This window comes from Miscanthus floridulus, chromosome 19 (assembly GCF_019320115.1).
Source record: "Miscanthus floridulus cultivar M001 chromosome 19, ASM1932011v1, whole genome shotgun sequence".
In the NCBI taxonomy this organism is placed as follows: domain Eukaryota; kingdom Viridiplantae; phylum Streptophyta; class Magnoliopsida; order Poales; family Poaceae; genus Miscanthus; species Miscanthus floridulus.
In genome coordinates this window covers 111468765-111483243 of record NC_089598.1, presented here as the reverse complement: position 1 = coordinate 111483243, position 14479 = coordinate 111468765, and the positions used below count along the sequence as shown (strand labels likewise).

Genomic DNA, 14479 nt, shown 5'->3' with positions numbered 1-14479 from the left:
GAGCAAGGTAGAGATATGCAAACTCCCGTCGACGACTCTGGTATTTTTACCAAGGTGTCGAGAAGCGCGTAAGCTTCCCCCTAGTCCTCGTTGGAGCCCCTCGCAAGGAATCCCTCGCAAGGGCCAAGCTCCCGGTCGGGTAACTCCGTGGATAGCCTCGGGCCTTCCCCACGCGCAAGTGGGTCTCCGATGTGCCTCTTGGCAAGCCTCTCCCGGATGCTTCCCGCCGTCTTCACTATCAAGCTTTCGGACAAAACGCCGCGGGCCTTGTTCCCTCAGGTACACGGTGGCGGCCACACCACAAACGCGGTTGGTGTGATCTCGCAAGACTTCAAGCCCCTCCGATGTACAACACTTGTGCTCGCAAGCACGGGGTGGCAAAAGGTATGCAAACCTCACTAAACACTAGGCAAACACCTAGAGCAAGCGCATAAGCGGTGGTCTAATCAACCTAAGCACTTCGCAAAGCACTTATGCTAATCACCTAATAAAACACTAAGCACTATGCATGTGGAGATCACTAAAATGGTGTATCAACACCCTTGGTATGTTTCCTCAGCTCCACCCAGCTCAAATGGTCGGTTGGGGTTTGTATTTATAAGTCCCACTGAGAAAGTAGCCGTTGGGGTCGAACTCCCGCGAAACTACTACTGACCGGACGCTGAATCATCCTGACCGGATGCATCCGGTCGTCCCGACCATTGAGCCGGCAGTTTACTGAGCGGACGCTGGCCAGCGTCCGGTCGCCTGCCACCGGATGTGTCCGGTCGTAGATTTGCCGCTCTGGAACCTTACCGTAATCGATCGGACGCTGCTGTCCCACGTCCGGTCGGTTGCCGCCAGCGTCCGGTCCAGCGTCCGGTCGCCTGTTTGCCAAGCCACTTGCCCAGCGTCCGGTCGCAGCGTCCGGTCCTGCATCCGGTCACCACAGTGAGCTCATTTCTTCGCGATCTTGCATACGGCTTGGTTCCAATCTTCATGCTTGGACTTGGCTTGATCTTTTGGGTCTTCTCTTGTGCTTCAAAGGTCTTACTTGAGGTGTTGATCATCGGATCATCACACCGCCTTCGTCCAAGTTATGTCTTGCACCCTATTGAACTACAAAACAAACACTTGCACACTCATTAGTCCAATTTGGTCGTGTTGGTCATCAAACACCAAAATTCAAAGTAAATGGGCCAAGGGTCCATTTTCCTTACTGTTTGAAATTTGAAAGTCTATTTGTATATAATTTATGTACATAACTTGGGAGCATAAGTTTGGTTTATATTAAACGTATGTATGTACATTATGAGTAATATATAGAGCTGTTTCTTTTTAATTAAAAGAAAAAAAGAGAGATAAGAAGTTGTGTGATAAGTTTTGTCTGGCAAAATATTATATGTAGGCCTCGTTCGGCTGGTATAGAAAGTGCACTGTTTATGGCTGGTTTTTACTGTTCACGATTGATTTTGTGAGAGAGAAATATTGTTCCGGATAAAAAAAAGAAATGGATCAAGCCAGAAATATTTCTAAAAAGGAAAGTTACTGAGCTAGTCATTTATTTAAAAACAGGTGTTTATAAATGGAAATTTATTATAAGAATGGAACATATTTCGTGCCTGACCAGAAAGGGAGGAGTCAGACTTTGGTCATTTTATTTACGTGCAACGAGAAGAAAAAAAATTCTATACGTGACTGGTGCACACTGACGGTACAACACTCCTTTCCTTTCCATACCGTCCACGTACGCATGTTGCGCTGGCCCTTGCATTGGTGGCTAGACCATGCACGTCCGCTAGCTGATCTGGCGAATTGGAGTATGCATGCATGCATGCTTTCCGCGATGTGGTTGAAAGATGGCGCAAGTTGCGAGGCTTCCTTCTCGGCGGATCAATCTGCATGCATGCACGGTCGCCGCCTCTTAACTCCTATTTTCCTGCTCGCTCTAAACCAACCATTCACCGCTTTAACAAAACTCGTTCTTCACCGATCCGATCTCATCTTGGTTCGAAACAACTTTCTTCTTCTCCCATCAATCAAGAAATCAAGAAAGAAAAATTCTCCATCGTCCGTCGCCGTCTCGAGGAGAATCGGATCGCCAATTCGCCATGCAAGGGGCCGTGCTGGTGGCCATCGCGGCCGCCATCGGCAACCTGCTGCAGGGGTGGGACAACGCCACCATCGCCGGCGCGGTGATCTACATCAAGCGCGAGTTCCACCTGGAGACGCAGCCGGCCGTCGAGGGCCTGCTGGTCGCCACCTCCCTCATCGGCGCCACCATCATCACCACATTCTCCGGCCCCGTCGCCGACATCGTCGGCCGCCGCCCGATGCTCATCGCGTCCTCGCTGCTCTACTTCGCGGGCGGCCTCATCATGCTGTGGTCCCCGAGCGTGCTGGTGCTCCTCCTGGCGCGCCTCGTGGACGGCTTCGGTGTGGGCCTCGCCGTCACGCTCGTCCCCGTCTACATCTCCGAGACGGCGCCGCCAGAGATCCGGGGCCTCCTCAACACGCTGCCGCAGTTCACGGGCTCCTTTGGCATGTTCTTCTCCTACTGCATGATCTTCTACATGACGCTGGGCGACCACCCCAGCTGGCGCTTCATGCTCGGCGTCCTCTCCGTGCCCTCCCTCGCCTACCTCGCGCTCACCGTGCTCTACCTGCCCGAGTCGCCGCGCTGGCTCGTCAGCAAGGGCCGCATGAGGGAGGCCAGGGCCATCCTCCAGATGCTGCGCGGCAGAGAGGACGTGTCCGGCGAGATGGCGCTCCTCGTCGAGGGCCTCGGCAGCGGCGGCGACACCGTCATCGAGGAATACGTGCTCGGCCCCGCCACGGGGGCCGCCGCCGCCGCAGGGGACGAGTCGGAGCACGACACCAGGGACCAGGTCACGCTCTACGGCCCCGAGCAGGGCCTCTCGTGGGTGGCGCAGCAGGTGCAGGGCGCGCGCAGCAGCGTGCTCGGCAGCGCCGTCGAGCTCGCGTCGCGCCAGGGAAGCATGTACGAGCAGATGAAGGACCCCGTCGTCACGCTGCTCGCGAGCGTCCACGACAAGATGCCCGAGTCCGGCGTGCCCGGTGCCAGCGCCAGGGGAAGCACGCTCTTCCCCAACCTAGGCAGCATGCTCAGCGTGGCGGAGCGGCCCGGCGACTGGGACGAGGAGAACGTGCCGCCCAACGATGACCTCGACGACGATGATGAGGAGTACCTCTCCGACGACGACGCGGGGGCAGCAGCAGGAGGCGCCCTGCACGCACCGCTGCTGTCCAGGCAGAGCACCGACGTGGACACCACCAGCAGCAAGAAGGACGCCGGCAGCACGAGCCAACCGCCCGGGAGCAGCCCCATGCAGAGGTACAGCAGCATGACGGGCGGTGAGACCGCGAGCACCATGGGCATCGGCGGCGGCTGGCAGCTGGCGTGGAAGTGGACAGAGAACGTCGGGCCCGACGGCGTCAGGCGCGGTGGCGTCAAGAGGATGTACCTGCACGAGGAAGGCGGCGGCGCTGGTGGCGGCGATGGGGACTCATCGGGCCTATCACGAGCAGGGGATTACGTGCACGCCGCGGCGCTGGTGAGCCGCTCCATGCTCTACACCAAGGACGTGCTCATCGGCCAGAGCCCGACCCCGGCGTTCGACAACCCGCCGGAGACGGTGGCCAACAGGGCGGCTGCGGCAAGCGGCCCCCGGTGGCGCGAGCTCCTCGAGCCGGGCGTCAGGCGCGCGCTCTTCTGCGGCGTCATGATCCAGATCCTGCAGCAGGTAACCATTGGTGTGTGTCTATATATATATATATATATATATATATATATATATATATATATATATATATATATATATATATATATATATATATATATATATATATATATATATATATATATATATATATATATATATATATATATATATATATATAGAACTGCTACTCTATAGCTGGCTACAAAATAACTTATTCTGTAGCCACCTTGAGTTACGATAATTACTATGTTAATTTATGAGATTATAGTAACTACTTACTAAGTGGTTTACTATAACGTTATGGTAAATATCCCTGTGTGTTATAGTAACCCAACTATAGTAAATATATATTGATATTATCGTAAATTAGTATATAAAATTATGGTAAATGGAGATGGCTACAGAATAACTTATTCTGTAGCTGGTTATATATATATATATATATATATATATATATATATATATATATATATATATATATATATATATATATATATATGTTTAACCAAATCTATCTATATAAAAATATGAATATCTTGATACCAATCATTACGTTAATCAATAAATATTTTTTCATAGCTAGTCAACATATTTTGAATTTGAACATATAAATGTTGATATTGATACTATTTTCCATAGATTTAGTTGAGCTTATAAATATTTGACTTGCATCGAAGATAGAATTATAGTCTTTTTGGGATAGAGGAGGACCCGAGGGAGTAATGAGTACAAAAATATTTTGTCACATTGACTTGGACCAAACTAAGAATTATGCTCTTTATAATGCATATGTTTTAAGCACTAGTTATTTCTAGAATGTATTATTAAAATCTTTAAAATTTGCTACCCTTTGCAAGTATATATTTATTAATACAAATCTACACATATAGATTGCATGAGTTATTTATGTTTGTAAATTTTAATGTTTGATCAAATCTTGCCCTAAATGATGTGTTTTTGTTATCCGAGGAATAACTAACTTTGTTTTGTTGTGTGCATGCAATGATAGTTCTCTGGCATCAACGGTGTGTTATACTACACGCCCCAGATCCTTGACCAGGCGGGGGTGAGTGTCCTTCTTGCCAGCCTGGGCCTCAGCGCTGACTCCGCGTCCATCCTCATCAGCGGGCTCACCACACTATTGATGCTCCCTAGCATTGGACTCGCCATGCGCCTCATGGACGTGTCTGGTCGCCGGTCCCTGCTGTTGTGGACCATCCCTGTGCTCATTGCGTCGCTCGTGGTGCTCATCGTGGCAAACCTGGTGCCCATGGCGACGACGGTGCATGCGGTGCTCTCCACGGCGAGTGTCATCGTTTACTTCTGTTGTTTTGTCATGGGGTTCGGGCCCATCCCCAACATCTTATGTGCCGAGATCTTCCCCACGCGTGTTAGGGGACTCTGCATCGCCATATGCTCCCTCACCTTCTGGTTGGGCGACATCGCCGTCACCTACTCCCTCCCTGTGATGCTTAAGGCCATCGGCCTCGCGGGTGTCTTTGGCTTCTATGCCTTCGTCTGCTGCTTGGCGTTGATCTTCGTATATCTCAAGGTGCCCGAGACCAAGGGATTCCCTCTCGAGATTATTATTGAGTTCTTCAACATTGGCGCCAAATCCCAGTCGGAGCAGGAGCCGCAAGCGCAGTGATATATAAATGTTTATCATTCCATTCCTTCCCACACCATCGTATCATGGGGTAAGATATTTTACCTTTATTAATTCAGATTTGGATTGGATGAATCAGGCCTTACTTAATTTGCATTGGTGAGTAAGAAGACAAGAGATAGTTAGTTGATTAATTTTTTTTCTTTTGTATAAGGGCTACTAGAGGCTTAGTTTGGCTACGAACAACCTTGTATTGACATTGTTCGTTAGCAGATGTTTATCAAAACTTGATTGTTTGATGTAAATGAATCTCACCATGAGCTGAATGTCAAGAGTGTTATCTTGTTTCGGTGTTTCCTTATGTTAGCATTATGATATCCTATTAAATATGTTTGATTTTTTGTATCTTTTCCGTGTTTTCTCTTTGTCTGGGTATATGCATTGCATACCTTTAACGTAGAAGGAAAGCATATCCAAGAGTTGGGGCTCGTTAATTTGGATGGGCTCCGTGTGGCTCTCGCTCCTCCACTATTAATTTGGATGGGCTCCGTGTGGCTCTCGGACGGGCGCTTAAGAGCCTTTGAGCCTGAGCATTGTGAGCCGTCTGTTCGGTGAAGGCGGTGACTGTTGTGAAATGATGCCGGTACAACAACAGGCGTCCTTCTATAGATGATCTCATCTATCCGTACAAGAAGTTAGGATTAGAGATTAGATTAGTAGTTAACTTTCCCGAACAGTCATGTCCGTACGACGTCCGTACAACGTGACCCTTCATTTGTATATAATCTAAAGAGATCAATGAAACAGACAGTTGTTCCCAAATCTTTGTTCATTCCATTCACTTTGCAATACGTTATCAGTCACTTTCGCTCTTCAGGAACAGGAGAAAGAGAACGACAACAGAGGCGTGTATGCCTCTGCACCACCATCGGTAAGCATGGCAAAGATCAACTTACTGTCACATCTTGTTCGTGGCTTGCTCTTCGCCCTTCGTCGCGTCGGCAGAGTTCGCCGTGGCCCGATCCGACACCACGGCCACCATGGACAGCGCCGAAGCGTCTTCGAGCGCCTTGGGCCTCACATTCACCGCAACATTGCCCATGGTCATGGCCATGGTCCTTTCGGCCGCCTCTTCGACTCCGCTATTCGTGGCCTCCGTGCGAATGTAGTTCCTCACCGCCGATGGACTCCTGTTCGTGGCCGCCATGCTTCTCCTCCGCGCGATCTTCGTCTGTAGAGCCAGCCACCATCTCCTCGCCTTGGCTTGGACGGTGCCGGACCCAGCAACGCTGCACCTCCAGCGGTTGAAGCCCCGGCGCCACCAGTCATTGTCGCCCTAGCGCCGCCCATTGATGAAGTGGTTGCCGAGCCCGTCGCTATACCCGTGTACGTCCCCATGGAGCCGATGTCGCCGGCACTGGCACCGCCTCGCTACTAGTGTGATTTTTGCAAGGAGTACACGTTGATGCCACACATGCCAGAGTACAACTACATGCTGCCATCGCCCACACCGGTCGATCCGACTCAAGTGGCGGCTGACAGTGGCATGCCCGACGGCGTCCTCAATCCTTGGATCTTCAACACCGTCACCGCGTCGATGCTCCAGCAAGTGAAGACCGAGGACAAGGGCATGGTGGCTGCCCCCGGCGTCGGCAACCTCTTAAACCCCGGCGGCACGCGCGCGGCCAGGACTGGCGTCCCGCCGTACACCTTCTTCGACGCGGCCGGCCCCTCGGCTCCTCCTTCAACAGTGATCCTGCCAACAGCTCCTCCTCCGCCCGCGACACGCGCGGAGGTTGCAGCCCGCATGAAGGAGAAGGCTCTCCTGGTGGCTCCTCCAACTTCTGCTGAGGGTAGCGCCACCACGCCCCCCACGATTCGGCGTCTTCTCGGTCGCAGGGTGGCCACGGTGGATAGGCGCCTCGGCATCCACAGGGGAACATAGAACCCGGCGGATCTCGGCCTCCCAAGCGCGGAGGTGCTGAACATGGCCGTCGGCGGCAGCAGCTTCTACTCCTCGGAGGACGGGGACTCCTCGTTGAACTGAAGACCGGTGGCAGCAGTGGCGTAGTGGAGTGCGACGATGAGGTGGTTTGCGGCGACGGCGGCTGCTTTTAGCTGGCAACGGCGGTGGGTGGTTACCCTAACCACCGGCTAAGCCATTTTTAAAGGCCTACGGCTGCAACTAGGCCGGCCCACATGCCTGTGCCTTGCCACCCCCTCCATTTCCACTGTGCGTGCCCGCATGGACCTGCATGGGCCACAATCTAGGATGCCGATGGATTCAAGTTTGGCAAGTTATTTGCTGTTTTCATCAATTTAATATTTTAGCATTAATTCGTATAAGACTCCGTTAGTCTCTTATAATTATGTGCTGTAAAATTAAGTACGCTTGTGTTTAGTCGCTGACTTTAACTATAGTTGTACTTGTGATATTTTATCATTGTAAAATATCCATTTATGATATTATTCAAAGTATTTGTTCCTGTATGTATGGCAAATCCAATAAATAATATCCTTGTTATTATGACCATGATCTTGCAAATTATTTATTCATTTATCACTTTTGCAATCGATCATTTTTATTTAAGCCCCTTTTATGCTTTTCGACTTTAAAGCATTACACGCTTAAATAATGGATGCGACATTTTATGTATATTTTTCTCATCAATTGTATAACGCGCATGTTCCCTATTTGTTTGTTGACCATACACAAGGTAGCATCACTATTGCTACTGCAGGATTTACACTAAGTAAACACTTAGTGACTATCCTCAACGTGCGTACCCAACATCACAAATTAGAATATTTGGTCTATATCTTTTCACAAAGATGACTACCATTAATTCACATTCCTATTGGCCATACACAAGGTAGCACCATAGTTGCTACTGTGGGATCTACACTAAGTCCATAACTTAGTGACTATCCTCAACGTGCATACCCAATTCATTTGCGAATTGACTAAGGTCTACATCATTCTTGATGACTACCTTAAGACGTGTTTATACAACTTGCATAATTACTTGGCATCTACTGTTAATACAGACTATGCCCAATTTGAGGTCTACACTTTTATGGTGACTACCTCCATTATTTTATTATGCACATGAGATCTTTACACCATTAATAATACAAGATTTATCTTGTCTCTATTTTGCATCCCATAATCACAACACACCACAACATTTTAATAACTTAAAATATTTTGATGGTTTGCCTCATGTAGGATCAATGACCATCAAAGAGTTTGATTTGCTTGCTCTAGACGGCCACAATTATCCCACATGGGCTGTGGACGTAAAGGTTAGTCTTGCGTCCCGTGGACCTTATCGAGCTGTGTTACCACCCGAAGAGGGTGTTGCGCCACTTGATGATCAACATGTATACACGGCCCTATATCTCATTAGAAGCCATATTCATCCTGATCTTAAGGCTAAATACTTGTTGGAAGAGAACCCACGAAATCTATGGAATTCTCTTAAGCAACGTGTGGCAGAACTGCCCGAAATAGCATACTTACAGAGGCGCTCGTCTTTCATCAGACACTAAGCACCCCGAAAGCAGGCTACAGCGAGCGGTGTCCGTCGGGCACACCCCGAGGGAGAACCCAAAAGATCCACATTTTCCCAAGGATCCAATAATGAGAGCGAGTTACTATACCAGATCATTTCATACATCTGAGTTTCTTAAAAAGTACATTATTACAATACCAAATACTAGAGTGCGGAATAATAAACAGCGGAATTTAAAAAATAACAACTAGCGATAAGGGCGAGGATTCTGTCTGAGCCCACCAGAAGGATCCTCCACACAGAGTTACTCTTCAAGCACACCTGCAACAGGGGTAAATAAACCCTGAGTACACAATGTACTCGCAAGACTTATCCGACTATTGGGAATAATTTCCCGACTCCAAGGAATATGACAGGCTTTATGGTTTACTGGTTTTCTTTAGTAGAAAGCAACGCTAATAGTGAGTCCTTATTTATGTCTTATTATAAGCCATTTTAAATTATCATCTAGCCAGTCTATATAAGCACATGTTCTACTTTCAAGCAAGAGTTGAGCAATCAGTTCCATGTCTTCTCCTTTCAACTTTCAGTTCTTACTACGATGCTAGAGTTAAGACAAGTCGTACCGACTCGGCGGCGATTCACGAACCAATGTGCCCAGCTAGGTGCCCCGAAACACACGCCCTGCTTGTGCCCCAGGCACAAGCAGGACTAACCCATCACTCTCCTATCCCGGGTGTCTAGGTCCCCGTCCAAACTTGGACTCCAAGCCTCCACACCTGAGTCCCGGACTCCGTGTGGTGCAAGGACCTCCACCATCCCCGCCTCCAATCAGTCGGTCCGGAAAGAGCTGGATCCACGACAAGAGAGCAACAAGTCTTCCCTACGCCCATACCCAAGTATGCGCTCGGGACAATAGATCTGTGAGTTGCCTAGCGTCCATTGCAATGACCAGTCCTTAATCGACATGGACAGGGAAAAAGTGTAACCCAGTCATGCCCCGTTGGCCGCAGGACACAACCCCTTACACCCACCAGTACCCAAACCATATCCCTGCCCAGTCACCTTTTTCCTTTTCACCATTTTATCATGAGTGATCATATTTTATCACCTATTTGCGAGTAACGGCAGGTTACTCACGCTACCGGTATCCTAAGCATAGCAGCTACTCGACCTGTACTAGTAGGACTCATGGGTAGATATATTTATGCAGGTAGTTTCCATAAAATGCCTGTAACTTAAATGCACATCATATATATATATTTAGTGATCATAAAAATATGGGTTATGCTCTGGGGCTTGCCTTGGGTAGGTGCCGGGTCAGCAGGGTCAGCACCAATAGGCTCATAGGCTTCCTCCTGCACGAGGACCTCCTTCTCGTACTCCTCGATAACCTTGTCGTACTCCAGCTCACCGACGGGCACGAAGTCTACCAGTTCGTGATCTACATGAAATGATGATGCAACGTTTAATAATACGGCAACAGAAATTCTTAAAATAAAAGTACATCGATTAAACTACTAAGTGAGGTATACCCACTAAAGGCTAAGCTTCATACCGTCACCACTAACAAGTATGAAACATGACATTCATTCTTATAGCAACTACAGGTATTCTTACTCCTAATGCTAATTTACACAATATACGATAAAGCAAAGGTAATAGCTACTCTATCTAACAACTCATTCTAAGGCTACAAAATTTACAGCAAGTACATAATGGCCTAGGGAACCTACTATAAAATTTTTATGTCGATAGCTATCACCAATTGTCCATAAATATTCCTACAAATATGAATCTACATAATACCAAGCTTTCTAATTAGAATTTACAAGCCTATCACCATAACAGCTAACTGTGAACTAGCTACACTAACAGCTAGATGGTGTTTTTGTGAACATAACAAAATTAGTCTTGCTATTTTTGGACAACTACACAATTTACTACGATTTATCGAAGTTCCATTCATAACTAAAATAAATAAACATTTCTAATTTACTGGAATCCAAGGAAACTGAATCCTACCCCTTGGCCCAACTCGCTGACTCGGCCCGCCACGGCGCGCCGCGCGCGCCAGTGCAATGCGGCCCACGTGCGCGAGCGCGGCCCAGCTGGCCAATGGCCCGCGACGAGGGAAGATCCGCGCGCGATGGCAAATATGCACGGACACCCCAAAGTACTATGTAATCACTGCGAGCTCTAGGACACTATTCCACCAGTCTATGGTTTTACAGCTGCACCCTCCCCTTTCTCCTTCTTTACCGTGGCAAAGTCCCCCAGCACCCGTGCGCGCACTAGCGCGACGGCGCGGGCACCGAGCAGCCACGCCAGTGCCATCCGAACCTCTACTACCTAACTAATGGGCCGATGATTACCTTGGGGACAAAGCGCAGCGACTGGAGGCTTCACGGCGAACAGGGCACCATGCCGAGCCCCCTCCCCGGTGGTGGTCCCTTCCCTATGATGGCGGGCGCATTCCCATGAGTGACAGCGAAGGTGGAGCAAGCAACTAAGCTAGAGAGCTTAAGGGACTACCCACGGATACCTTCGTGTTGACGGTATGGTCAGAGATGGCCCGAGCCGAGCTGGCCGCGTGTGCACCAACGCCGCAGCGGCGCATGGCGATGACATAGTCACGTTAGGGAAGGTTGGACTGCTACAACACTACGACCGAGGTGCGCAGGATGCTCAGGAGGGTAAGGCGGGGCTGGTGGTGCACTGAATTGCCACGGGGTGCCTTGGTTGCGAGGATAGCCGACGGCGCAGGCCATCCTAGTCTTATGGACCCGAAGGCATGGCATTTCAAAATTGAAGCCTAGGACGGAGCTACTGGCAGCAATGTGGGGTCGGTAGGACTATAGGCTACCTAGCGGAGTCGAGGACGAAGCCAATTGTAACAGGGCACTGCTACCATGGCGAATTTGAAAGAGCCATCCCGGCAGCCATGGAGACAGCGGAGGTAGGGGGGTCCTGGCGTGGCTTGGCTCGGTCCGGCTGTGGACGTCAACACAACAGACAAGCACACGCCACGATGGGGGACAGTGGGACGTGCCCCAGGCGACTGACCGCACGACCACAACTGCAAGCCGATGAGGCACAGCACGGTGTCGCAGCGGGCAGCGCCAGACAAGAATGACACAGTGCGAGTGACACGGAGGTGATGGGGGAGCGGGCTGTCACCCTCCGCGCAAGCAGCCAAGGCAAGTCAACAGAGCAGTGCCGTGCGTGGCCGCTGGCAGTGTGTAGCGTGGGACCCGACGCGCCTCCGGCCATAGCAGGGTAGGGCATGGCGTGGCAGAGCTAGGTCGGCGGCTCGGGTGCAGCGCATTAGCCGTGGTGCTGTGACCCACGCGCCAACAAGTGCTAGCAGGCGGACAAGGCAGCCGCACCAAGACCTAGCGTGTGGGTGCCTCGACGGTGGTAGCACGGATGCGGCCAGCGCAGCGGCGCGCGCCTATTTGGGCGAGGCAGTAGCAGCGGACACGCCCAGCACGCATGGCAGACGGCCCAGGGCACGCAGCGCAAGGCCGTGCGCGTGCATAGGTGGGGTGGTGGGGCATAGCCGGCATGGCAGCAGGACCTGGTCGGCATGGTAGTGCACTTGCAAGCCAGCAGCGGTGGTAGGCTAGCGGTGACCGCGCCTAGAGCCAAGTCATGTGCCGTCCACGCTTTTTAAAGCAGCTTGAAAACTTGTACACAATGCTCTAAACACCAAACTAATTGTTCGATGCACAAGAGGGCACGTTGGGCTGTCGATCGGAGTTGAGATATCGTACCACTTCCTAAGTCGGTCGCTCTATAATTATTGCCAAAGGTGGCTTCGTCGGTCTTCTTAAAACTTACGCGGAACGACGTCGATTCGAACGATTTCATGTTGAATCCCAAATCCAACCTATGGGATGTACTAGCGAGTTATCCCTGTCCTCGATCACACCTGTTTCATCACCATTCGCAAAACATTCTATACATTTTTGTTCAACAAAAATTCAATCAAGTGACATGACGCGTAACATTGTTTCATGTTTCGCATAAATGTTTCAAGTGTTTAACATTGATTTATAATTCATGTTGTACACATATGCACATAAATATGATGCTCATGCGATGTTTAGAAAGAACAGTACAATGTAACACCAAGGGTGTTACACAATGCTATGAACAACAAAAGGCACTTGTCCTGCCTGTGGCCAACTATGAGTGGACACAACTTCGCTTACAAGATTTCAAAACTATGAGTGATTACAACCATGTTGTTCATAGGATTTGCTCAAAGTTGCAATTCTATGAGATAGAACCTACAGATGTGGATAAAATAGAAAAGACTCTGTCTACTATGCTTCCCTCTGAAAGGATTCTTCAACAACAATACTGTGAAAAGGCATTTCTAGGTTTATTCTAAGCTTATACAAACTTTACTTGAGGCCGAAAAACATTATGAACTTATAGTTTAGAATAATCAGCATTGCCCCATAGGGTCTACTCCATTGCCTGAAGTACATGCCTACACTCAGAATAAACCCAAATTTGATGGTGGACCTTCTAAGACCCATCCTCAGGGAAATTCCAAGAAAGGTAAAAAAACAATGCAGACGCAATAAGAAATCCCAAACTCGAGCTTCCAACAATGGTAAGAACATTTCTAAACACATGAATGACAAACCTGTGTGTCAGAAGTGTGGTTGTTATAACCATACTACAAAGAAATGCCATACCCCAAGTCATCTTGTTGATCTCTACTTAAAGTCTGTGGGTCACGGACATGCTGCACCAGGATAGAAGTATGAAGCCCACTTCAACATTCGACCTGACACCACTAGGAATGAGGCTGATTGTTCACAACAAGTTCCAATGGAACCAAGCAACAACAACATACGAGGAGGCGAGGATCTTGCTAAAACGGAGAATATGATCGTGGAATATGCATCCAACGACATATTTGGAGACTTTGAATAGGCTCCCAATGCCTTAGATTCTCATGTCTTTATGTCCTAGTGATTATAATAGTTAAAATAATTTATGTCCTATATGTTGTAAATATTTAATGATGTCATCACTATTTAGGTTGAATACCCAATAAATGTATTGTACACATTTGATGTATTGTAGACATTTGATATTCAATAAATAAAGTATGTATTCTATATATCATCAAAGAGTTTCATATCAAATTCTTTATTTATATATAGTTTCTATGGGGGTCAATCTGATGGAGGAGGAATTATGCCTAGTGGATAGTGGTACCACTAATTCTATATTTAGAGAAACAAAGTATTTCCAAACTCTTACAAAAAGACAAGGAAATGTTTTGACAATCGCCGGGCGCGATGCTACAATAGTTGGCTCTGGTCGTGCCACTATTGTACTCCCCATGGGTACCCTAATTACAATTGAGGATGCATTATTGTATCCTAATTCAAAGCGTACCTTGTTAAGTTATAGAGATATCCGTCAAAATGGTTTTCATATAGAAACCCGTGATGACAATAATGAGGAAATTCTCCTCGTTACTAAAAATAGCGGATATGGCAAACAAATTGTTGAGAAAATTCCCTCTTTTCCGTCCGGATTGTACTACACAATGATCAAACCCGTACCGCATGTTGCATACAAGGTAATTTTTTAGAATGTTGACGCAT

The 14479-nt window shown here is 48.6% G+C and overlaps 1 protein-coding gene across 1 annotated transcript; it reads left to right on the top strand.

The window, feature by feature from the left end:
- Positions 1-1967: 1967 nt before the first annotated feature.
- On the top strand, positions 1968-5675 carry LOC136528061 (monosaccharide-sensing protein 2-like). The gene is made up of 2 exons (XM_066520957.1): positions 1968-3743; positions 4732-5675. The coding sequence occupies exons 1-2, from the start codon at positions 2091-2093 to the stop codon at positions 5368-5370; spliced, it is 2292 nt and encodes a 763-aa protein (XP_066377054.1). The 5' UTR covers positions 1968-2090; the 3' UTR covers positions 5371-5675.
- The last annotated feature ends 8804 nt before the right edge of the window (positions 5676-14479 follow it).